The sequence below is a fragment of the Nyctereutes procyonoides genome, unplaced genomic scaffold (genome assembly GCF_905146905.1).
Source record: "Nyctereutes procyonoides isolate TBG_1078 unplaced genomic scaffold, NYPRO_anot_genome, whole genome shotgun sequence".
Classification (NCBI taxonomy): domain Eukaryota; kingdom Metazoa; phylum Chordata; class Mammalia; order Carnivora; family Canidae; genus Nyctereutes; species Nyctereutes procyonoides.
Genome location: NW_026575036.1, coordinates 18,127,639 through 18,155,522, shown reverse-complemented (window position 1 = coordinate 18,155,522; position 27,884 = coordinate 18,127,639). Strand labels below are relative to the sequence as shown.

The following is a 27,884-nucleotide window of genomic DNA, read 5'->3' as shown; positions in this document are numbered from 1 at the left end:
ATTAACATGTAGAGATGCAGTGGAGACATGTAGTAGAAGGCTTTTGATAGAAGCACCTACTCATTTATGGCTTATGCTTTGCACGCACATACATCTTACACAATGTCAGCATTGTTGTTTTATTCCACAGTTTAATAGTGACCATGCCTTGCTTATTGGTGCCAATTTCCTAGTAAATATTCCAATAAGGGAATGGTTTTTATGCTTTCCTTTTCACTGAGAAAGATGGTCTTGACAGGAGATGAGACACCTTTCACGTTACCCTGTTAACAAGGTGTTCTTTTAATAGAAAGACAGCAGGAGATTCAACCTAAATTGGACTACTGGAAGAATAAGAGCGAGACACCATTCTATTGAGTTTTGTGGATTAAAGCAGAGATTTATCTCATTTTATAATCTCACCTACAATAAAAGTCATATCATGTAAATTATGGTTGGCTTGAAAAGAAGTGGAATTGTGGGATTTAGACTGAAAAGGATTTGAAGCTTTTCTCTGAGCTCACTCCCAATATTATATCCTCTGACAGGTATTTCCTTTGGTACGTAAAGCTTAGGACCCTATTTTGACAAACAATCTGACTCAGAAACATTCATGTTATAATAAGGAAAAAAAAACATGTTTTTCTTTTATTTAAAATCTTTTATTTTAAATTGAAAAAAGATACTAAAAAAAGGATCATTATGACCTTAAGCTTTTCACAAAATTTCTAATTTTCTGGGAATGAAATTTGTGCTGTAAATGGAGCCAAATCAGAAATTTAACTGAAAGATCTTTAAGCCTAACATTCTTTACAATGTAAAATCTGTATGTTGTATTTTGAACCCTGACTTGAATGAATAATTTTTTACAGGTTTTGTAATTCCAATCAAACTTACATTGACACCTTGCTATGTTGCTCCCTTTGTAAGCCTTTTACTGTTACTTTTTACAGTTATCAGATGTATTTTTTTTAATGTGTAATAAAATAGGATCTTTAAATCAAGGAACTAAGACGATTGCGTATCTTTTTAAAAGTCTATCTTGAGTACATTAACTCTATTTTACCTCTCTGTGTTGGTTTTAGATCACAGAATTAGCAGGCTATACGGCTCGAGTATATAATATGTTCTGGGTCTTTGATGAAGTAAAAAGAGGCATTTATAAGAGAGCTGCTGTCATGCAAGAGTCTGAAAGCCATAGCAAGAATGGAGCTAACATAGATTTACCCCTCACTGACACGTTGGAAATCAAAGGTATTAAATCAAATGTTTTATATTTTCCTATATTTAAATGTTTGCTTTGTCAACAGAACCAAAAATTTCCACAAGATAGCTTTTAACAGTTACAAAGAACTAATATTGGCTTTTTAAAACAGTTATTCCTAAAGTTAGCATCACAATGTAAGGAGTGGTGACTAACGTTACCATAAAAAAATTATGCAACTTGTCTTTAGGACAAATTTCTAGCATTATTTTTAGAAGCTGCACATATGGCAGAATGAATTGTTTGCTTTTAGAATTCAAATACAGAATTAGAGCTAACATCTTATTGTTCTTCATTATTCTGTTTTTAAACTTGAGTTTGATTATCACATTTTTAAAAATTGTACTATGCCTTGTCTTAATTCCCTTTTTGTAGCACTGTATTTTTTCTGTAGGAAAGGTCAATTTAGTGAAATAAGTAATTGTAAATAATATGGCTGAGTTATATGAGACAGAGCTTATCTCATTATCCTCTCATTATGACACTGACATTAGATTACTGTAAAATCATATTTCTGAGACAGTTTCCAAATATATGTGTCAGAATGCCCACATTTACATTAAAGTTTGCTTTAGATGTAGATGAAACTTGTAATAGCTTTTATAATTTAAACTATTCCTCAACTTTTAGGAAGAGTTATTGATGTGGATCATGGAATTATTTGTGAAAATGTTCCCATAATTACACCAACCGGAGAAGTGGTGGCTTCCAGGCTAAACTTCAAAGTAAGATGATATTCAAGAATCTTCTGATTGTTGCCATCACACTAATACAAAACAACTCAGAATTCATGTCCTTTATGTTAAATACTTGGAGGAGCATATGGAAAGGAGGGGAAATCAAGAAAGGTATGCATAGTGGCTCAATTACAGAAGCAGTTACTTCCTCAGAAAGCAGAGAAAGAGAAATTTGATTTCTACTGCTTTTTTTTTGCCAGATTGAAAATCAGAATTTCTCAGTGCACTGAGGGTCTATACAAGGTAACTTTTGGGAACAATAGAAAAATTTCTCAGAAATTAATATCTGGAAATAAATTTTAATTTTTTCCTTATAGGGATTATTCAAAGCATGCAAGTCTATATTGTAATATACTTACTAAAACATAAGGAAAGAGGTCCTTAGCAAGTTTACTTCTGTTATTGTATATTCTTTCTCTAAATTTAATTTATATTTCCAATAATCACATGTTCCATTTGGAAAAAAATAAAGGATTCATGGATTGGAATTTAGTTTTTAATTTTGTTGAGAATAAGAGGTATTTGTTATTTATTGTTCTATGTCTTGATAATAAAAACCAAGATGTAAAATTGCTTAACAAACCTAAGGCCCTAATTTAAAGCATTGTAAAACTTCAACATACATTTTGCAATTCAAGTACATAACAATTTGCTGATAAGCATTAATGACTATAATGCAGCCATCTAATTGTAGTTGAAACAAAGACATAATTGGACTTGGTAACAGAATTAAAACATGACCATACATGTACTCATGATTTTAGTATGGAATTCAGTCTAGGTTTAATTATTGAAGGTGGGTTTGCAAATGAATAAGGGTTCTGGAAGATGATAAGTACTGAACAATGGGGAAATTCTGTGTTAATAAATTTGAGAGGGGCACCTGGTGTGGCTCAGTTAGTTAAGCATTTGCCTTCGGCTCAGGTCATGAACCAAGGATGGTGGGATCAAGCCTGGAATCAGGCTCCCTGCTCAGCAAGGAGTCTGCTTCTCCCTCTCCCTCTGCCCCTCCACCCTGCTCCTTCCCTCTCTCTCTCACTTGCTTTCTCTCTGTCAAATAAATAAATAAAATCTTATACAATAAATAAATAAATGTAAATATAAGAGAAATTGTGTTTTAACTACAATTTGGCTAGGCTTTATTTTTCCATTTATAGACCTACGGAGTGATTTAATTATTTGGATGTGATAATGAGTACCTATTAGGTGTTAATGATGCACCATAATCTTCAGTAGATTTGAAAGAAGACATTTGAAGAGGCATACATGGAATGTTTAATTACCCACTAATAGTTTAGCAATTTTTAATTTATGACTTTTTATATAGAATTTGTCAGGTTAGGTTTTAAATATCAATTCTTATTGCTCCATATACTAAATAGAGTAAGAGTCATTGAAGTCTGTTACCTACTAACTACATTATTGTAGATACATCACACTCTTTCTGTGAAAAAATTCAGGGTTAATTTTTTTTTATAAAAAAATGAATCTTAAAATATTTAATCCAATGGAAATGTCATGAATTTTGAGGTTCTACAAAGATACATGTTAACATAGTACACTTTATGATAATTGGTATTTTTCTGGCTCTGAGAGTTTTATTTAAAGTGTCAGGTCCCTAAAATATAATAAAAGTTGTTTCCTCTGTATGCATTGACAAACAGTTTTCTAGATGAAAACCTTCTCACCCTTTTGTAGACATTGTGGAATTAAAAAGCTGGAGAAGTGGGACACCTGGGTGGCTCAACAGTTGAGCCTCTGCCTTCGGCTCAGGGTGTGATCCGGGGGTCCGGGATCGAGTCTTGCATCAGGCTCCATACGAGGAGCCGGCTTCTCCCTCTGCCTGTGTCTCTGCCTCTTTCTCTCTGTCTCTCATGAATAAATAAATAAATAAATCTTAAAAAAAAAAAACTGGAGGGACGCCTGGGTGACTCGGTGATTGAGCATCTGCCTTCAGCTCAGGGCGTGATCCTGGAGTCCCAGAATCAAGTCCCACATCAGGCTTCCTGCGTGGAGCCTGCTTCTCCCTCTGCCTGTGTCTCTGCCTCTCTCTCTGTGTCTCTCATGAATAAATAAATAAAATCTTTTTAAAAATAATAAAACTGGACTAGAAAATCCAATGAATGGGGAATTTTTGCTTCACTCTTGGTGTTTACTAAACATAAGAAACTTATGCCACTAAAATAATATGAATGTAGAAAAGGCTTCTATTATGACTCAACATGTGTTAAATTTCTGAGAATTCCTAATAGAGAATGATGCTATTAAAATATTTTGAGAATATGCCTCTTGCCATGGCACATACCTTTAAAAAAATCATTTGGGAAGTATTTATGCTTCTACAAAATTAAACTTCCTTAACTCTCTCTCTAGTGAAAGAGCACAGCCAATCACAAAATTAATTCTTTTGGGGGCTCTTCCCAGGATTTTCTTTGAACTTTATCAAAATAGCTTTTCAGTTTGGCTACAATTAGGGAGAAAAAAAAGATCTACAGTAAAAAGTTTATTTTTTAAGTTTTTAAAAAAGATTGTATTTATTTACTTGTCAGAGAGACAGCACGTAGCTGGGTGGGAGGTGCAGAGGGAGAAGAAGCAGACTGAGCAAGGAGCCCTAAGTGGACTCAACCCCAAGACTCTGGGGATCATGACCTAAGCTGAAGGCAGACATTTAACCAATTGAGCCACCCAAGCGCCCCTAGTAAAATGTTTAGACTCAGTCTCACTCCTGTCTTATGTCCTTGGGGCAGCTGCTTCTAGTACCTAAAAATGCTCTTCCTCCTTCTGTTTCTCCCGTCACCCAGGCTCAGGTGATATACTACCTCCTCAAAAAGGATTTTCCTGACCACCCAATCAAAAAAAGTGCTCCTCACTCCCACTACTGCCTCCAATCCCACAATACCACCATCTTTCCCAAACACATCCTTCTTCTTTTGTTATAATATCATTTACCACCACCTAATTTTTTGTTCACAACTTTATTGCCATCTTTCCCATTAGAATAAGCTCCATGAGAACAGAGACTTTGAGTTAGGGTAGCCCTGTATCCCTTGTGCCTAGAAGAATGTCTGGCATATGGTAAATATTCAATTGGTGTTTACCGAGGAAATGTCTAATTATTTAGACAGAATATACATCTAAACCATTTTTGCTTTACATATACTTATTATATACATTCCTAGTTCCTTTATCTTAACCCTGTTCCAACTCTTCTTTTTCTTCCCTTCCTCCCTCTCTCCACCACCTTCTTTGAACAAAGAGATTTCAGTGTGCATTAGACACAATGTGTAGACATGGAATTGACCCCTTATACTGACATAATCCAAGTAATATAAAGTTTTTCATCTTTGAATTTTCAATATGATATATTTTATATCATTAATACTTAGATACTTGCATCCATATATACAAAGCTTTATCTGCAAGCATCTGTAGATTTTTGCCTCTCATACTTTGATGCTATATTCACTTTTTAAAATCACCATTATAAAATATTGTTTGTTCTTAGAAATGTTATCACTGTTCTTGGAGCAAATTTTTAAATTCTACTCGTTTTCCTTGTTCATTCCAATACTCTTTAAGTATCATACCAAGATAACTACCTGATCCTATTGGGTGGAATGGGAACTCATGAAATTTAACTGTTTAAATTTAAATGACAAAAAAGATGGAAGATTCTAAAGAGAAGCATCCAGTTAATAATGGATAAATAACTTGTGATATGTTCATTCCTAGACGTGAGACTAAATTATAACCCTCTTTACTCTGTCTTGGTTTGGTAAATGTATTTTTTCCATCTATGAATAAAACAGAATTAGAATCATTTCATCTCTATGATTCTGGGGTTTTGTGATTGTGTAACATTTCAGACTGCGAAGTATAAAATTAAACTACCCGGCTGGATCTTAGCATAGCTTTGTAGCTAATAAATCCAATTGACAAATACAACAAAGTTGTATTTGAATTCAATATAAATTTAACCAAATATTAATATAAATAAAGTAAAATTTAATGTATTTTAATTAAAAATTGTAAACGTTCTTATTTCCCATGTGGCTGTGTTTCCACATATGTATCTAGAATGTGATGACCAAACCTCAATTAAAATTTCAGAAAGGAGTGCTCATTCCAAGAAGATCCATTTCCTTTGGAGTTGGATTATTTTATCATGCTTTTAGCTTTAGAGCATAGTCAAAAGCCAGATTTGATGTTCTCAGCCTGACATATTTTTTTTGAATCCTTGCCTACCCTGGGTTATCATATATTTGAAAGTTTTTAAAAAATGAACACTTTTAAATGCTGTCAGATGAAATCATTTTTAAATGTTGCAGTTTGTAATTTTATTTCTTACTTTAGGTACAAGAAGGAATGCATCTTTTGATAACTGGTCCCAATGGTTGTGGAAAAAGTTCTCTCTTCAGAATTTTAAGTGGGCTCTGGCCTGTGTATGAAGGAGTCCTCTATAAACCACCTCCTCAACATATGTTCTATATTCCACAAAGGTAGGTACATATTTTATATCACAAGAAAATTTCACTTTGCTTTTGAATTATCTTGATTCTTTAGTCGCCTCAATTTATAATCTTTAAGCATGTTTTCATTGAAAGAAACTATTAAGGAAATAAAAATTCAGTTATCCAAAAAAGTTTTAATATCACTTTGATTATTAGAATTTCTAAGACAATACCACTTCTTTTTATTTTCACATCTATATAGAAATAATGACCACTCGAAGACTATAAATGCTGATCTCAAGGAATAGCAGCCAGGTCAAAAGAGTAATTTGATTGCTGGAGATGTAGATTATCTCTTCTAACAGAAAAAATTATACTTAGATAGCATACTAATCTCTCTTTTTTAATTTATTTATTTATGATAGTCACAGAGAAAGAGAGAGAGAGGCAGAGACACAGGCAGAGGGAGAAGCAGGCTTCATGCACCGGGAGCCCGATGTGGGATTCGATCCCAGGTCTCCAGGATCATGCCCTGGGCCAAAGGCGGGCGCCAAACCGCTGCGCCACCCAGGGATCCCAGCATACTAATCTCTTCATTAATCTGTATATATTCTAAAATTATTCAAGAGCCTCCATAAAACAGTCTTTATTACAGCTATGCTATATTATTTTTTATGCTATATTATTAATTAATGATATGAAACTACCTTAATTTTAAAAATTACACTAAGAATGAGTGTAAAGTAAGCATAGAAATATTTTAAAGGAATATTGTTTCTTCTGAAGTCTTTAGCCATCTTTCCTTGTAACAATTTAGAAACATCTAAATACAAAGTTATACTTGAGGATTTGGAATATTTATTGTGGGTGAAAGAAAATGAAATTTGAGGAAGAGACACACACTGATGCTCATCTTTTCCATCTGCTATCACCCTGAGTTAGGCAGACATCACAGAGCACTCCTACTGTATTAGAAGACTATTCTGTGAAACCTAATAGAGCCCTTAGACTGGAAGTACAGAACCAGGACAAATATAAAAGTTATATCAAGTTTGGTACAACCACATGTCTCTCTTGCCCCTTTCCTTTTGTCAAAAAATGCTTGTATCATCCTGCCCACTGGTCTAATTTTTACGCCATGTTGTAGTTAGGCATATGAGGTTTTGTTGGAGTTCTTTGCTTTAAAATAAGATTTATGTTAGTAGTTAGGAAGCTACTTGAAGTATAGAAGAATGAAGAACTGCAATAAGAAAATGTTGGATGTGAGCAGTGTCATGAATTCTTATATAAGTTTAACATAAAATAGATAACATTTTGTGACACCAGAATCATTGTCTCTTCCTCTATATGCTTTAAGGTCTTTTGGGACACCTTCTGAATCTGACAACTAAATCATCCTGCCAAAGTTTAAGTTTCAGACATTAATGTGTTAAATACACTGATTTTAAGGTTTTTTTATTTAGATTATAAGGCATAGAATCATGAGGAAAATATTCCATTATAGAATTCTACTCTCAATTCAAATAAACTTGTATATATATAAATTTTATATTTTTAGCTATTTTAGATTTCGTATATAATACGAAAGATACAATTTTTGAATATAGCTGTGACCTGAGCAATATAAGACATTTCCAAGGCATAGAAAAGTGCATAATCCAGCAAAATCATCCTTCAGGAATTAAGGAGAAATAAAGACTTTCCTAGACAAACAGAAGCTGAGAGAATCCATTGACACTAGACCTGCCTTACGAGAAATGCTGAAAGGAGTTTTTGAAATTGAAATGAGGCTAACTAGTAACATGAAAATATACAACACCAGTAAAGGTAAATATATAGTCAAATTCAGAATTCTAATATGATGATGTATTAATCGTGTTCATATTAGTATAAAGGACAGAGTATTAAAAATAACTATAACCTGTATAATTTGCTAATATATATAAGTTGTGATATTAAAAACATAAAAGAGGGAGAGTAAAAGAGTAGAGTTTTTGTAGCAGATGATATGATTTTACATTTAGAAAATCCTGAAAACACCACCAAAACATTCAGAACAAATCAGAATTCAATAAAATTGTTAGATACAAATTCAATGTATGGAAATCAACTGTGTTTCTTTTTTTTTTAATTTTACTTATTTATTCACAAGAGACAACAGAGAGAGAGGCAGAGACACAGGCAGAGGGAGAAGCAGGCTCCATGCAGGGAGCGTTAATGTGGGACCCAATCCTGGGTCTCCAGGATCACGCCCTGGGCTGAAGGCAGCGCTAAACCACTGAGCCACCTGGGCTGCCCTCAACTGTGTTTCTATAACTAACAAACTATCTGAAAAAGAAATAAAATAATCTCAGTTACAGTAGCATGGAAAACAATAAAATACTTGGGAATAAATTTGACCAAGAGGGTGAAAGATCTGTATACTAAAAACTGTAAGACTTTGATGAAAGAAACTGAAGAAGACACAAAAAAATGGAAAGTTATTCAGGTTCATGGATCAGAAGAATTAATATTGCTAGAATGTCTATACTACCCAAAGCCATCTATAGATTCAATGCAATTCCTGTCAAATCCCAATGGCATTTTCCATAGAAATAGAAAAAAAAAAAAGAAACTATCCCAGAAATTGTGTGGAGCCATAAAAAGTCCTGAATAGCCTAAGCAATCCTGAGAAAGAACAAAGTTGGAGGCATTGCACTTCTGACTGCAACTATATTACAAACCTATAGTCATAAAAACAGTATGATGCTGGCATAAAAATGTAGACCAATGGAATAGAATCAAGGGCCCAGAAATAGGGGTGCCTGGGTGGTTCAGTCAGTTAAGCATCCAAGTCTTGATTTCAGCTCAGGTCATCATCTCAAGATTGTGAGCTCAAGCCTTGCATCTGACTCCATGTCCAGCATGGAGCCTGCTTACGATTCTCTCTCTCCCTCTGCCCCCTGCCCTCTCATGTGTGCTTTCTCTCTCAAAACAAAACAAAACAAAACAAAAAGCCCAAAAGAACCCATAAGTGAACCCATGCATATGGTCAACTAATATTTGACAAGGGAACCAAGACAACACAAACAAGGAAGGGTAGTCTTTTTAATAAATGTTTTTGGAATAACCAGATGAACACATGCAGAAAAATGAAATTGGAACCCTATCTTGCAATATTCACAAAAATAAACTTGAAATGGATTGGAAACTTGAATGTAAGACCTGAAACTATAAAGTTCCTAGAAGAAAATAGGGGAAAAGCTCCTTGGTGTTGGCCTGGAGATGATTTTTTGGTTATAATACCTAAAGTACAAGCAACAAAAGCAAAAATCAACAGGTGGGACTACATCAACATATAGAAGTGGAGAAAATATTTGCAAATCTTGTATCTGATAAGGGTTTGATATCCAAAAAATATAAAGAACACATACAACTCACTAGCAAAAAATAATCAAACAATCTTATTTAAATAAAAATGGGCAGAGGAATTGAATAGACATTTTTGAATAGACAAATGAGCAAAATGTACATGAACATCACTAATCCTTAAGAAAATGGAAACCAAAACCACAATGAGATATCAACTAACAGCTGTTAGAATGACTGTTATCAAAAATACAAGACATAACAAGTATTGGCAAGGATGTAGAGAAAAAGGATCTTTGTGCACTATTGGTTGGAATGTAAGTTGGTTCAACCACTATGGAAAACAGTATGGAGGCTCCTCAAAAAATTTAAAATAGAACTATCATATGATCCAGCAACACCACTATGGTTATCTATGTCTAAAGGAAATGAAAACAAGATCATGAAGAGAAATCTGTAGTCCCATATTTGTTGCAGCATTATTTGTAATAGCCAAAATGTGGAAACAACCTCAGGGTCCATCGACAGTTGAATTGAAAGAAAAGATGTGCTTTATATACACAATGGAAACTCCAACCAAGAGAACATGTGACAACCTGAATAGACCTTGAGGACATTATACTAAATGAAGTAATTCAGACAAAGAAAGACAAATGATAGCACCTACATGTGGAATCAAAAAAAAAATTTACAGAAAAGAGAATAAATTTATGCTTACCAGGATCTGGAGTGTAGAAGAAATGGGTAGATGTTGGTCTGGAATACAAAATTCTAGTCAGAAGATGAATAAATTGTGGTAATCTAATGCACAGCATTGTGGTTACAGTTAACAATAACCTATTATATACTTGGAAGTTGTTGAGAGAGTAAGTCTAAAATGTTCCCACAACAATAAAGTAATGATAATTATGTGAGGTGATAGGGTCAGCAGGTAACACTTCAGTGAATCATTTTGCTATATATATCAAATCAACATGTTGTATACCTTAAACTTATACAATGTTATATGTTAATTATGTCCCATTAAAGCTGAAAAAAAACAAGAAAAAAACACCACTGAGCTGTACACATAAAAATGATAAAGATGGCAAATTTTATATTTTGTGTATTTTACCAGATTTTTTAAAAGCAGGAAAAAAAAGAAAATACATAAATTCCAGTGTTTGCCCTCAGACCTAGGTTATTTTGCAACAAAAATAAATCACTGGGAAACTTTTTCTTAGTTATGAAATTTACTGTTGCCTAAGCAAAAGGCCAAATGCAACTTAGTTAAGGAGAAATGAGAATGAAAACTATTTTTTAAGGCTAACATGTTTTAAAATAATTATTATTAAAAGTCATTTTATCTTGATTATATAGCTTCTAGAAACATTAAAATTCATATTTATGTTTAAATTTTTATAAGACCAGTATCTTGCAAAAAAAGCATAAAATTTAAATGTATATGTAAACCAAGAAGATATAATAAATGTAGTATTTACTTCTTATATTCTAAATTCTGTTATTTTCTTCAAGAAAACTTGAAAATAATCTTATGTGTTTATGATTTCAAAGAAAGCTGCTACAAACCTCTTTCAAAATATTTGTCAGTAGGCATTTCTAAACATTTTTCTTTGAATATTCTCATTAATGAGTATTATTATCTAATGGCTTATTACATTAATTTATAGCAACAGAATATTGGTTAAATACTAGTTAGGCAGGAAAAAAACTGTAAAGTGAATATGGAATTGAGTCTTATGTACAAAATAAACTTCATAAGTTACAAACAGACTTTATTATCTCCCTGTTTTCACTTTTTATAACTGAAAGGCTTCTTGATAGAAGATGGATGCAGTGATTAAATGTACATTAATTGTTATTTTCATGGGTAAAAAAAGAAGTGGATTTTGTTAAAATGGGTTTTTAATGTCATTCATATACAAAAGAAAAAAGTGAACTACTCAGAGGAAAAAAAAGTTCTAATTAAGTATATTAGGACACTTATATTTTATTTTTTAAAAAAGATTTTATTTATTCATGAGAAACACAGAGAGGGAGAGAGAGAGAGAGAGAGAGAGAGGCAGAGACACAGGCAGAGGGAGAAGCAGGCTCCATGCAAGGAGCCTGACATGGGACTTGATCCTGGGCTTCCAGGATCGCATCCTTGCTTGAAGGTGGTGCTAAACCGCTGAGCCACCAGGGCTGCCCCGGACACTTATATTTTAAAACATACCTTCAGAGAATGCTGCTATGGCTCAGTTTGTAAGCTGGACAACCTGAATTCCTAAGAAATTGTGAAACTTCCGCAATATTATTCTAGTTAACGTTTTCTAATACTTTCTAATACTTTCTAATACAGTGTTAATAATGAGAACCAGATAAATGAAAATCTGGGCCTTAGTTCAAGAATACAAATAAAAAGTTGTGTTAGATAAATTAGTTTCAAAACAGCTTCCTCTCATCTTATTTCATTAATGACTGGGTATGAGAACTATTAGGATATTTGATAAGTTGTAGCAAAGAAAAATTTCATCTCTAATGTAGATTTAGCTACTCTAAATCTATGGAATAATATATGGTAAAATACTTAGTGTTGCTCAGATGTGACTTTAAAAAATATTTGGGCAATTTTAGGCTGTTCAAGACAATTTCCTGCATAATATAACTGCACTATAATCTTCAAACTGATGGTTGAAACTCCTTGTTCCCCATCATTTGCCATCTTGACCCTCAGGAAGAGTCTTCCAATTGGATACAGATCCTGAATTTTTTTTGTCAATTCTTGGTGCAGAATTTCTGTCTTCCCAACTACCTTAGGGTAGATTTGTGATTTTCTGCTTTTACATTCACTAATCCACTAATTTATGACCCATTAGTCACCCAGTAATTCTATAGTATGTCTCTAACTTCAGCCATTAAAGTCTCAAAAGCCTATTCTTTTATTTGGTTAGCTCAACAGCTAACAAAGTACTATTATAAGCTAACATTCATCAAAATAGGAAATTGAAACATTTTGATGGGGGTTGGGGCAAAGAGAGTGAGGAGAGGGAGAGAGTAGGGGAGAAACAAAGAGGAAAGAATGGAGGGAGGGAAGAATGGGAGGGAAGAAAGAAGAAATAGTTGTTTATTGACAAAAGATGGCAAAATCTTGTGTTCCTTTGTGTTATTTTCTTTCTTTTTAATCGTCCAGAGGATCCTTTATATACATATCTTTCTTCAGCAACGGTCTCCAATTGGGCACCAACCCAATAATTCTGTTCCCAGAACTCTTGCTCTCACTGCCCTTCTGTGGTAGAAATATCTTGGGACAGAAATTTTAACCCTGATCTTCTCACTACTCAATACTTATGCCTTAATACTTACATTTAACAAATCTGACATAGATTTAGACTTCCCATAATTTTCTCTGAAAAGGTAACTTGTGCAAATTTCTGTCCATCCTTGACTTTGGAGTTTGAGAAATGAGAGAAGGAATGAGAAATGAGAAACGGAGTTAGGAAATGAGAGAAGGGTTATATTATAAGGGTCAAATTAATTTTAACTAAACATTTTTTAAGAGAAAAAAGAAAAAAAAGAAGAAAGGGGACTGGAATGGCTAGGATATCATACTTCATATTTTGGGAACATTAATATACTTTATTCTTTGTCAATACTCTACTCTTTTTAATTTTAAGTATTTATAAAGCCCTGCTATTAGATACTATGGAAGATAGACAATGAATAAGACAGTCCTTCAGTGTGGAGCTTATGTTAAATTTGGTTATAAACAAAAGCATGCAACCAACTTTAATACACCTCAAGAAAGTCTTGCCATAGATGTTCAAAATGAGAAAAACCACAATATAACACTGTGTCATTTGACCTAGGTTTTGAAAACCAGTTAGGATTTTAATAGTTGTCATGAATTGGCTGTTTCTCCAGTGACTAAATAGATTAGAAATGCCTCAGATTCAAGTAGACACACAATTTTTGTTCTTGCTTTGGGAAACTTCTAAGCAAGTTTGTCCTATCTACACTCCCTTTAATACACCAAACTGAGAAAAGCAAATATTTATTAATTCAAGTCCATTAATATTATGTCATTGGTACATATTTGGAAATAATAGCTCCCATTCCTTAAGCATTGCTAAAATAGTCTTTATGCTGAAGTTCTTTGAATTACTTTTTAAAGTTTTCTGGTGCTTAGTGGGTCTGACATTTGCCCAGTTTCTACCTGAGGAACTTATCTTCTCTCCACAAGTAAATGACACGTTTTTCTTACATACATATGATATAATCTTATATATTCAATTTTAGTCTGTTCATGCTCCTTGAGAAATATAACAAAAGATGATGGTAACTTCTATTACACTTACTACTTCTCATTTTATTTTGCTAAAAGATATTCTGAAATTATAAGTAACATTTTAGGGGCACCTGGGTGGCTCAGTCAGTTAAGCGTCTGCCTTTGGTTCAGGTCATGATCTCGGGGTCCTGGGATTGAGTTCCACATCAGGTTCCCTGCTCAGCAGGCAGTCTGCTTCTCCCTCTTCTCCCTCTATGATCTCTCTCATTCTCTCTCAAATAAATAAATGAAATGTTTTAAAACAAACAAAATAACATTTTATTTATCAGCTCAGTATTTGTTTACTACTTCATTCACAGGATAGTATGTTCAAGTACCATGCAGCTTTATCTTCCAGACTTAATGTAAATACTGCTTAATAAATAGTTATGAACCACATTTTTAAATTAAATACAGAAATCCTAAATTTGATTGTATCCAGGAATGATAGCATGACTAATTAGATTATAGAGAAAATTAAATATAGGTAAGGTTACTTGTATCTTTAGGTGTATAAACAGTACATATTGATTATGCTCTGTGTAAGTCATGCTAAGTATAATGTTTTAAATAATTAAATTGGAGTTCAAAGGGATTAGAGACTTGGGACACCTGGGTGGCTCAGTGGTTGGGCATCTGCCTTCAGCTCAGGACATGATCCCGGGGTCTGGGGATCGAGTCCCACATCGGGTTCTTTGTGTGGGGCCTGCTTCTCCCTCTGACTGTGTCTCTGCCTCTCTCTCTCTCTCTCTCTCTCTCTCTCTCTCTCTCTCTCTCCCTTTCTCTGTCATGAATAAATAAATAAAATCTTTTAAAAAGGGTTTAGAGACTTTAATACTTTGAGTTACACAGCATTTCAGAGCTAGAGTTAGACTTCATCAAATCTCTGGAAATAAACCCTCTGCATTCACTGCCTGTTATTTTCAGATTAATAAAATAATCATATTGAAAACATCTACCTGTGATTGAAAAGGAAAAAAAACAAACCAGTGTTCGACCTTAAATGTTTTCTCAGAAAATTATAGTAATTAAAACCTCTCTAGCACTGTTATTCCCCAAATTTATGGGGAATAACAAAATGATTCTTTTATAGTTTGCATTCACTTTCAAAAATTTCTGTATTTATCAGTTGTTTTTCTTAGAAGAGCTTATGACATGAAATCTCAGCTTTTAGCAGTGCCAGTATTTAATCCATTCTTTCTTTGTTGGCATTTCCACTCATGCCTTTAATGATACAATCTAAGCATTTTTTAAATTGAAGTATAGTTGACTAGGCTGTGTATTTTTAACATAAAGTGAATTAATATTGATTTTTATTTTGAGAATCTTATGACCTTTTAAAATAATTGATGGATCCTAGAACATCTTTAGCAAGAACTGAACATCTCTGGCCTTATTACTTTGTTTTCATTTTGTTTTGTTATTTTACAATGTGATAAGTGATTGCCATGCTTAGTCACTATTCTATACATATTATATGTTTCTAATTTTTCTGTATGAAAACCCATAAACTTGGTCTTAGTACTTCTAATCCTAGATGAGAAAACTTAGGTTGAAGTCATCCAGCTGACTGGAGCTAACATTTAAACTTAGGCATATCTGACTCTAAAGTTATTTTGTCTTGGTTGTTGGTAGCAGCAGGGCACATTTCTCTGAAAAATTACTGTGCTTTTGCCTGACCTTGCAAGTATCACCTGCTAAAGTTGTTTGTTTGGTATGCTAAATCTGTACTAACATCAAGCTATTGTTTGGAAGCAGAGGTCCATATAATGCTGGGGCTGGAGAGCAACACAGGAAAATTTTAGCAAAAAACTTAGCAGAGGTACTGGCTATCATTCGTTTATATTAATGTGAAGGAAGATATATTCTTGTATAACATTAAAATTTCTTTAAACTATGTGCAAATCATTTTCAAATTAGAACATTTCCTCTATGGGGCACTTGGATGGCTCGGTTGGTTGAGTGTCTGCCTCTGGCTCAAGTTGTGATCCTGGGGTCCTGGGATTGAGTCCCACATCAGGCTCCCCAGAGGAGCCTGCTTCTCCTTCTGCCTGTGTCTCTGCCTCTCTCTCTGTGTCTCTCATAAATAAATAGATTAAAAAAAATTGTCCTGTATTCCCTCTTTTCTTCTAAAACCACTTATCCATAAAATTTAAAATAATCTCTAAAAGGATTCCCTTAATTTAAAATCAGACTTCCTGCAGAGACATGAAACAAGCAAATCTTAATTTTCATAATGCATTATGACATTAAAAAATAGTTATTTAACCTTTATGTTGGCAAAACAAGAGATTGTCTTTTAAAACAGAGAAAAGATTTTTGGTTTAAGAGGTTCATCAGAATGACCGGAACACTTATGTAACACCAACATTGACACCACTGCATTGCAGGCTAAGATGTGGATGTGTCAAATGAGTTGTGAAGATATTTAAAAATCTGAACATCCTTTTGAATTGTTTCTATATAAATACATTTCAAATCCAGGATTTCCTGTTTGGAGGGATAGGAGAACTATGTTATTGAAGAATATCGCTTAACCCACACATATAAAACCAAATAATAACTATTGAAGGATCAGGAGCACATGAGATCAGGAAGGAGGTTAGAAAACCTAGTTTGCCTCCTTTTTCCATGGCAGAGGTGGTGCCCTCATACTCAATGTATTTTTAGTGAGATCCTTGCTTTTCTTTTCTCTTTTGTCTTTCTTTTTTCTTTTCTTTTCTTTTTTTTTTTTCCCCCTCAGATTAAAACATGAGGATGGGGCCTGGAAAAGGACCTAAGTAAGAATATGGGGGAATGCTAGTTTAAATATCTTGATTAGTATTTTCCTCTTGGTCTCTAGTTTTTGGACTTTTTGATTCTTAATATATCTCTAGGTGTAAAAACACAAATAGGAAGAGCTTCTGAAGGACAAAGATGCAGGCTTCCCTGGGGCCATTGCCTGAGTGGAATGTTGGTCTGACATGGCCACTGGAATAAAGGAAGAATGTGATATGGCTTAATTCAGGCCTACTCATGGAGCCCCATACACTGTCAGTTACACATACACTGGTCTTGCTGCCCCCAAATTAGACAAATCTGAGTTTAGGAAGTGGGGGTTGTTACTAGAACAGACTTTGCCCATGTTGACTCACTATTGAACAAATCTTTATAGAATATAAGCTAGAAAGGGCATCTGCATCTCTGTACCATACTGGTGGTATCCTACTGAATCTATTGAATCTATAGAATGGCATATTATAACACTGCAATGAACATATGATGAAAGATTGAATAAATGAGTGAATGAACATCTGCAGAGATTTGGTTTTGACTGCCAAATCAGTCTGGCTCCATATACTAATAAGGAAACAAGCTATTTATTTTGTTGCTTGTCCTAGATATATCCTCTTTATGGTGGGGTTGTAAATATTTGTCATTTAACATGTCACCTGTAAAAGAAATTATGAAAAAGGCTTATAATATTACTGCAGCTAATTTACTTGTAAATAAATTATTTTAGCCATGAAGAAGGCTCAGTAATATTGCTGTAGCTAATTTACTTCTGTTCCTTTGCTTTCTAACTATTAGATTCAAAGCAAGTTAACTTTGCATAAGTATCTTCAGGCAATTGGTTGACAGAATTGTAAATTATACATTTTGGTATCTCCTGTGTAGTGATTCAGTTTTTTTAAACTTTCTTAAAGGAATCTATAAATATAAACAATTTCCTATAGCTTCCTGTTGCTTGGAAAAATGTTTAGCATAGATTTTTTTTAACTCTTCTGTGGATTAACTTATAAAAATAACAATGGAGAAAAATCTTCCTTTGCATCCAAAAGTTTTCCTAATTTTATGAGTCAAGCTTAAGTTGAACCACTTGGAATTAGAATTTTTGTAGATTAAAAATTAAAATAACAGGGATTTCATACAGTAGTCTAATATAATGATAAATACTTATAACAAAAGTGATTTTTAAGAAATTTGCATTCTCATCAGGTTAGCAATACTTTGATTATTCCACTAACATTATTCTTATTACTTGGAATTAAATGTAGTCCGTGCTCTCCAGAGGCTGTGCTTTGGCACCTAGAAATAACATCCTAAAAATATGATTACAGTAATAGTTAATATTTCTTTTCAGTTGAATACTTCTTTTTTGCTACATATTTATTTTAAGAATATTAGGAATGACTTTTTTTTAATAAATTAATTTTTATTGGTGTTCAATTTGCCAACATACAGAATAACACCCAGTGCTCATTCCGTCAAGTGTCCCCCTCAGTGCCCGTCACCCATTCACCCCCACCCCCTGCCCTCCTCCCCTTCTACCACCCCTAGTTCATTTCCCAGAGTTAGAAGTCTTTATGTTCTGTCTCCCTTTCTGATATTTCCCACACATTTCTTCTCCCTTCCCTTATATTCCCTTTCACTAATATTAGGAATGACTTATGCATTGAGGACTCAAATTTTATTCTTGCTATTCATGAAAGAATCTGATGACATGATTGGTCCCAGTGTGTACATTTATATGAATTATTAATAGCTATATTCTATGGCTTTCAGATTGCTAACGTCTTATCACTATGGTAACACAGCAGCACTTAGCTGTACCTTAAACTGAAAAAATCTCATGCTTAAATATAGTTTATACTGCTGTGAGATTTTTGTCAACATTGTTGAAAATTAAATTCCAGATGACTATGAAACATTTAGAATTTTGGATGATCATTCCAGAGACTAAAACCTTAAAAGACAGAGCTAACATAGCTATATTCTATGGCTTTCAGATTGCTAACGTCTTATCACTATGGTAACACAGCAGCACTTAGCTGTACCTTAAACTGAAAACATCTCATGCTTAAATATAGTTTATACTGCTGTGAGATTTTTGTCAACATTGTTGAAAATTAAATTCCAGATGACTATGAAACATTTAGAATTTTGGATGATCATTCCAGAGACTAAAACCTTAAAAGACAGAGCTAACATTTCTCGATGGTTTCTCCTTTTGTCTCTATTAAAGAGAAAAATACAGAACAATATAAAAATATATGAATATAAACCCTAATAAATGTTAACACATTTTACCAAAACAATCATAAATTGTCAGATTTTTCAACATTAACACAGAAAAGTGTGAAGTAGAATACAAATTACAGAAGTACCTGGAAACATTTGTAATATAAATCTAAAAAGCCATAATCAGTGGGAATGGATTTGATCTGAAAAACTTTAATTTTACTATTGTAATTAACAATTTTAAATGTAGATGCACTTGAAGTAATCCCAGATTACAAAGAAAAACAATTATGATAATTGTTTAAATAATAATAATTCAAATTATAATGTGATACCTATGAGTTTATTCCAATATCTTTTCCACAACAAATAGAGGTTATTCTGGATTTTACTTAGGGAAGTAAATTAAAACTAGTTAGTGTTTCTTTTTTGATAGCTACTAATTATAAGCAATCTATTTCTTTTGTTTATAGTAGGTATGTTGCATGATCCCCTCTCTGATGGGCCAGAGCAAGCAAGCTAATAACATTCTGACTTGGTAACTGATCTACCTGAAATATTTAGAAGATAATATGAATAGTCTATATGTCTAGAAAGGAAGCTTAGTAAAGGGTACTTTAAGTGCTTTTCAATTATGTATAACTTTAGTAAGACTAGAGAAACTTGACCTAGCTTAAAATGTTAAATTCCAGGCCTTTGAGTTGGAAAAGGATCACATGCAAACTAATCACATAAACATTGAATATAGGGTCCTCTGTTTCCTGTGCTTTCAAAAAGATTCTGCATCATCCCAACTTTTCTTGATATAATTTTTCAAGAGAATTCAGTGGTAACCTTAACTTCATAATATTTTTAAGTAAATATATTAATTAAGTCTATCAAAGTATCCTTAGGGGTGCCTGTGTGGCTCGTTGCTTAAGTGAGTGACTCTTGTATTTGGCTCAGGTCATGATCTCAGGGTTGTAAGATAGAGCCCTGCACCGGGCTACATGCTGGGTGTGGAGTCTGCTTAAGATTCTCTCTCTATCCCTGTCCCTTTGCCCCTCTGCCCTTAAAAAAAGTATCCTTAGTTGCTCTGTACCTCATTAAAAACATATAGAATGTGTTATTTATATCATTTTACATGATGATAAAACAAGGAAAAAATGGAACTCTAATAGAGCAGTATTTGTTGAGTCCTTATAAATATATAATTTTATAAATATTTCTTATATAATTTCATCTGCATTGCCTTCACATAAATTTTTTTTAAGATTTTATTTATTTATTCATGAGAGACACAGAGAGAGAGAGGTACAGACACAGGCAGAGGGAGAAGCAGGCTCCATACAGGGAGCCCAATGTGGGACTTGATCCCAGGACTCCAGGATCATGCCTTGAGCCACCCAGGCATCCCTGGTTAATGGAAGTTCTTTTGCCTTTTTTAAAATGTTGCCATATCACATTGGTAGCAAACATAAGCCTAAATAGAAATGAACTTTTGTTCCCGTAATAGTTTATTGAGTGCCTGCTATGTATCTTTTCTGTACTAAGTGCTCGGACTACATTGCTTCATTCATGCTCTATTAAAAACCCACCGCCTCATTTAGTTTTTATAACAAATGGAATAGTAAGTTACTTTGCAAATGAAGAGGCTCTAGTTCAGAATTTGGGTCACATCATTAGTAAATAGGAAAATTGGAATTCCAGCCCAGAACCGTCTCTCTAAAGCCTATTATCAAAACCGTGACTCTTTACTGTCTTCCTTGAAATGTAGATGTAAAAGATGATTTCATCAGATATTGCCAGTTAATCAAGTCTTATGGTAAAATCCTGTAGAAACATCTGTGAAATGAATGTTCAGATGTATTTTAATCATTGTAGTCTCTGTTATATATTGTGTCATGGCTGTTCTGTAGATCAAGTCATATCTGGAGTTTATACTAAGGTATAAGATATATCTGTGCATCTAATTTACATCAAATTGGAACTGGTGTCTTTTGAAAGCTAGCAAAAGCGCTGCTCACTACAGTTACCTTGTATTTCTTCTTTAAGTAGTCATAGTTACCATTTGAAAACTAGTCACTGGCTCTGATAGCCAATTTCTGTTTATGCTACGATTATTATTACCAGACATTAACTTAAGATATTGTCACATTATATGAGTGCTTAACATAATATAGACAAATAACTGTGTGTCCTAATTCTATTTTTTAAAAGAAATATGGTTAGACTGGAGAGGGAAAGGTAAAGAAAAAGGCAAGAGAAAAAGATATAGGGAAATGGTAGGGAAAAAATGTGACCAGAAATGGTATAGTCACTTCAGAAAACAGTTGGGCAGTGCTTCAAAAAGTAAACAAAGAGTCATATACCCCTGAAATTCCACTCCTAGGTGTATGCCCACTGTTTATAATATCCAAATATTGGAAACAACTGGAATATCTATCAAATGATTAATGGATTAACAAACTGTGGCATACTCATACAGTGTAATATTTTTTAAAAGATTTTTTATTTATCTATTCATGAGAGACACGGAAAGAGGGAGGCAGAGACACAGGCAGAGGGAGAAGCAGGCTCCATGCAGGGAGCCTGATGTGGGATTCGATCCTGGGTCTCCAGGATCACACCCTGGGCCGAAGGTGGCGCTAAACCACTGGGCCACTGGGACTGCCCTCATACAGTGTAATATTATTCAGCCATAGAAAGGAATGAAATATTGTTACATGCTACAAATCAATGAACCTGAAATTTTGCATTATGCTAACAGACAGAAGGCCATCACAAAAGACCACATTACACAAAAGACCACATGTTTTGTGATTTCATGTATATGAAATGTCCAGAATAGGCAAATCTGTGGAGAAAGCAAGTAGATTAGTGGCTGTCCGTGGCTGAGAGGAGTGAGAATAGGACTGTCTGCTATTGGATATGGAGTTTATTTCTGGTGTGAAGAAAATATTCTGGAATTAGATAGTGGTGATGGTTACATGAGCTTGTGAATATACTAAAAATCACTGAATTGTGTCTTTAAAAGGGTGGATTTTTATTATATATGGACTTTATCTCAATTTTTAAAAAATGTTTATTTATTTATTTATTTATTTATTTGAGAGAAAGAGAGAGCATGAGCAGGGGAGGGGCAGAGGGATAGAGAGTATCTCAAGCAGCCTCCCTGCTGAGAATGGAGCCTGACATGGAGCTCAGTCTCGTGACCTGAGCAGAAACCAAGAGTTGGATGTTTAACTGACTGAGCCATGCAGGCACCTCTATATCTCAATTTTTAAAATATGACCAAGGATTCCTATATTTGTAAAGACTGTAAAGACCACATTAAAAATCTTTACATGATTATATATATTTTATTGGTATATATATTTTTATATATTTTTTATAAATATTTATAAATATATAAATATAAAATATAAATATTTTAATGGTATATATATAAAATAAAATAGAAATATTTTATTTTCATATATTAGTTAAACTTATTATAAAATAACTTTGTGTTATCTCTCCTTCAACTAAATTATTCGCATCTTATGGGAAAATAGGTAGACAATTGATCTACAAAAACACATTTATACTTAAAACTTTCAACTTTCTCTTGTTTTCTCAAAGTAAGTTGCAGGAATCAGAAATCTTCATCCCTAACTACTTTCGGGTGTATTTCCAAAGAACAAAGATATTCTCTAGCATAACCATAACACAATAATCAAATTCATGAAAATTAACACTGGTATAATATTATCTAAATATACTTCTGTTGGTTCATAAACTGGCCCCTGTACATGGAGGGCAAAAGGGGACAGAAGAAACTAATCTAGATTGGTAGGAGGCAGATTTAACAGGCAGGAGAACTAACATATGAAGCCTGTCTTGGTCAACTACAAGGTGAATGGATCTCTGCACTTGCCCACCAGAATCTTAATTGTGTATGGAGGCCTTAACTGGGTTCAGTCACATATAGCATCCAGATGGTCCCAACAACACATTGCTCTCTCAAGGCTACTTTCTTGGAAACAGTTCCAGCAGTGGGAATGGTGGGCAGAGCATACATTCCAAGCACATGGGAAGCAGTGAGGAACCTCTGATTGTCCCAGCCCAGCTCATGGTCAACCAGCAGTCATGTCCTCTCAGTGACCCCCCAATAACTTTCCATGTTTTTTATATAAATATATTTTTAATATTTATTTATTTTAGAGAGACTGTGTATGTGTGAGAAAGAGAGAGAGAGGAGAGGAGGGGCAGGGGGAGACTCCTCAAGCAGACTCCCTGCTGAGCACAGAGCCCTTCATGGGACTGGATCCCACAAGCCATGAGATCATGATCTGAGTTGAAACCAAGAGTCAGATGCCCAACTGACTGAGCCACCCAGGAGCCTCAACAATTTTCCATATTTAAATATTGCCAATTATCATAATGCTATCATTTATAATAACTTGTTTTTCTCAATTCATTTGCATTTTAGTTGCTATGGTGCTGTAGTTTCTTTTAATCTCACCTCCCCAGCTTCACTCTTTTTTAATGAGTTGATATACATAGAGGGCAAAAATGTTATTATTTTAAGAAAGTCCTTTAAGTTAGGTTTGTCTGGTAGTTTCCTGGTGATATGATTCAGGTAATGCTTTTGGGGTTTTTTTGTTTGTTTGATTTGGTTTGGTTTGGTTTTGGTGCAGGAATGCTACCTGTTCCTGAGATATGCTGATTAACCAAGAACTTGGTGGTTTAAAGCAACAGAAATGTATTCTCTGATAGTTCTGGAGGACAGGAGGTCAAAATCAAAGTATTGGCAAGCTTATTCTCTGCAAGAAAGCTCTAGGATAGAGTCTTTTCTTGCCTTTTCCAGCTTCTTATGGTGCCAGATGAATTTGGCCTGGGACAGCATTACTCTAGTCTTCTTCTCTGTCATCACATGACTTTCTTCCCTTCCTTTCTCCTCTTCTTATAAGGGCACTTACTGGACTTAGGGCCCATCTGGTTAATCCATAATGATCTCATCTGGAGAGCCTTAACTTAGTTACATCTGCAAAGACTTTTTTTTTTTTTTCCAAATAAGGTCACATTCCCAGGTATTGGGAATTTAGGACATGGGCATATATTCTTGGGTCCACAGTTCAACCCATTACACTACCTAAATGATACTGTGTCCCACTCAGAGGACAATATCAGGATACACCAAGTGTAGACAGAACAGGAAATAGATTTTTTTAAAGCATGAATTCATACTGACATTCTAATTCAAATGAAATATTTACAGACTTTCCTGCCTTCTCACCTCCTTTGTTAGTATCATCTTTCTTCAGAGGGAGTGCCTAGCTCCTAACATTACTTCTGTTTACTTCTTTGGTCAATCCTGCAACATACGTACAATAATTTCAGAATTGCTACACCTGTATCATTACCAACAAGAAGTGTGCTAAATAAGGTTCAGTACTGGGATGCCTGAGTGGCTTAATGGTTGAGCATCTGCCTTCAGCTCCGGGCATGATCCCAGGGTTCTGGGATCAATCCCACATCAGACTCCCTGAGGGGAGTCTGCTTCTCCCTCTGCCTATGTCTCTGCCTCTCTCTCTGTGTGTCTCTCATGAAAAATAAATAAGGTTCAGGGGACAACTGAGTGGCTCAGCAGTTGAGCATCTGCCTTCGGCTCAGAGCAAGAGCAGGATCTGGGATCGTGTCCTGCATTGGGCTCCATGCAGGGAGCCTGCTTCTCCCTCTGCCTAGGTCTCTGCCTCTCTTTCTTTCTGAGTCTCTCATGAATAAATAAATAAAATCTTCAATAAATAAATAAATAAATAAGGTTCAGTATTTGTGGTTCTCTTGGTCTTCACCTGAAATTGAGTTCAAGTTCCTTGGACCAGTACCTCCCCCCACTTTTATGTGGTTGTTACTCTGATATACTATTCATTTACATTCATATACAGTTCATTTGTTTCTGTTTGTACTGAATTTTAAGGTTTCTTCCTTCACCATTATTGGTTTAATGTTATATTTTTAAATAACTTTTTAACACGATTTTGGAAATAAAAATATATAGAAAGGATACCTAGAGAAGTCACTCTCTCCCCTATCCATTCTGCCTTGTTTCTCCAATCTCCCTTAGGTAACCTGTCTTATTAGTTTCTAGTTTACTGTGGTTTTTTTTTTTTTTTTAATAAATGTAAGCAGATAAACGTATTCTTTCTTTTTTGCTTTCGTTTTGTGTAAAGAAAGTACACTGTATGTTAGTGGTTCTCAAATGGAGATGGTGTTGTCCTGCAGGGTACAATAAGGAGTAACTACTATAGTAGATGCTACTAGCATCTGGTAGGTGGAGATTGGGTGTGCTGTTAAACCTCTACAATACATAACAAAGCTCTCAACTACAAAGTACTGATTCCATATTATCCATAATGCTGCTGTTGAAAAACCTGGCTATACATCTACTTCTGCACTTTGCTTTTCAACTTAAAAGAATATAATGGAATATCATTCTATAGAGATTGTCTACATCCTGTTTCACAGCTCAATAGTATAGGTGCTATAGTTTATCCAGTCTCCTTTGAGTGGACATTTAGGTTGTTTTCAATATTTTGCAGTTACAGATAATGCTTCAGCGGATAACCTTACACACTCTTATTTTTGGAAGTATATCTTTTAGAGTAAATTGCAAGAAGTGGGTCAAAGGCCAGAATATATGACGTTTTTCCAAATCGCCTCCAAAAGTTTGTACATTTTTGCATTTTCACTGATGTGAGTGTACCTGTTTCTCCATAGTTTTCCAGCTGAGTAAGTTGTCAAGTTTTTGAACTTTTACCAATCTGAAAAGTAAGAAACTCAGCATTTTAATTTGCTTTAATTTTATTATTAATGGCATTTTTATTTTTCATAGAATTGATTGATTGATCTGAGATTGAGAGAGAGCACACACAAATATGCTCCCAAACGCAAGTTAGTGGGGAAGAGCAGAGAGGGAGTGAGTGAGAGGGACAAGCAGACTCCCTCCTGAGCCCAGAACCTGACACAAGTGGATCCCACCACTCATGAGAATATGACCTCAGCCAAAACCAAGAGTCCATTATCAACCAACTGAACCACCAAGGCACCCCATTAATGGCATTTTTTAAAAGCTTTGTTAGTTCACATCACTGGGTCAAAACCTCAAATTTTATAACATTTAAAACCAAATAATTTTAGATGAAATGCAGAACCAATGTTTATAAAATATAGTGAAACAAGGTATGTACATCTGTGCCAAAAATATCCAACTTTTTCTTGTGGCTATGTCTCAATAAATTTTTACATGAACGTAACAGAATATTATCCTGTAGTGCCTGAGAAATACTCGTCATGAGGTAATGAATGTAACCCTAGACATATGGTATTTAAAGTCTGCTCTGGAGTTTTCAGACCATGAGAATGTCACCCTAGTAAACTAAAATAACTTTGAACTAGGATTCTTGTGTGCTTGGTGTTTTATAGGCCATATATGTCTCTTGGAAGTCTTCGTGATCAAGTCATCTATCCTGATTCAGTGGATGACATGCATGATAAAGGCTATACAGACCATGATCTGGAATGTATTCTACATAATGTGCACCTCTATCACATAGTTCAAAGAGAAGGAGGTAAAGTCTATCATTTTAAAAATGCACTTAACTTTGTTTCAAGAAATAAACTTAGATAAATAGTCTGTGGTTTAATTTGAATGTATGCTTATACTAGAACATAAACACAAAAGACAGACCCTATAGCATTTATTGCTTTTCCATTATTGACATCCTCTTTTCTGCTTGGGTTATATTTCCTGCAGCACATGAGGCTTTTTATTATCTGCTGCTAGCATTTGAAAACAGTTTTTCCTTCATTTTTGAATATGTGATTGTCCCTAAGGCCATCATCAATCTAGATGTATATAAAGTCTGTGACAGAAATACTCTCCTGTCAAGTTCTCAACTTACATTAAACTTAATAATTTGATAAATAGGTATCACAGAATTTCTTTTTTGTTTTCAGACCCACAGTCTTACCAGTATATTTTTTCCTCTTTCAAGCAACACATAGAGAATTAGATAAAATATAGAAACTTCTATGCTATGTATTTTATGCATAAGGCATTGTTGAAAGAGTAGATGTAACAGTTATACATATAAGCTTAAAAAAGAATTACTTTCTAATAGTCACAAATAACTTGATAACACATAATTTGATAGCCTTGAAAAACTATTGAAATAATAAGCTAGAATTCTAGGTTTAATTTTGCATAGGTTTCATGTTTTCTTTCCTAGTCCATTTACCTATCAGAAGTACAATGATTAAGAATGTGGACTTTGAAGTCAGAGATCTAGAATCAAATCTTAATTAGCACTTTCATCTGTATCTTCAACTGTAAAATGGAGATAAATAGCTATCTTTTTTTATATATATAAATAGCTATCTAATGAGGCTTCTGTGAGTATTAAATAAGACTTTCTGTAGAGTCCCACAGCTATATGGTCTTGGGAATACTGGACAGCAACACACAATAGAATGAAACCAGACCACTTTCTTACACCATACACAAAAATAAATTCAAAATGGATTAAAGACCTACATGTAAGATCTAAAACCATAAAAATCCTAAAGGGAATATAGGCAGTAACCTCTTTGACATCAACCATAGTAACTTTTTTTCTAGATATGTCTCCTGAAGCAAGGGAAATAAAAGCAAAAATAAACTATTGGGACTATATCAGAATAAGAAACGTTTGCAGGCAGAAGACATGAACAGACATTTCTCCAAAAAAGACCTCTAGATGGCCAAGAGACATATGAAAAGATGTTTATCATCACTT

The 27,884-nt window shown here is 34.2% G+C and overlaps 1 protein-coding gene across 2 annotated transcripts in view; it reads left to right on the top strand.

The window, feature by feature from the left end:
• ABCD2 (ATP binding cassette subfamily D member 2) overlaps nt 1–27,884 on the top strand; it is a 62,676-nt gene that overhangs the window by 16,853 nt on the left and 17,939 nt on the right. For both annotated transcript variants that reach the window (XM_055318500.1, XM_055318499.1), the window contains exons 4-7: nt 1,065–1,233; nt 1,874–1,968; nt 6,334–6,479; nt 26,533–26,678. In XM_055318500.1, coding sequence (XP_055174475.1) covers nt 1,065–1,233; nt 1,874–1,968; nt 6,334–6,479; nt 26,533–26,678 — 556 coding nt within the window. The remainder of the gene's footprint in view (nt 1–1,064; nt 1,234–1,873; nt 1,969–6,333; nt 6,480–26,532; nt 26,679–27,884) is intronic.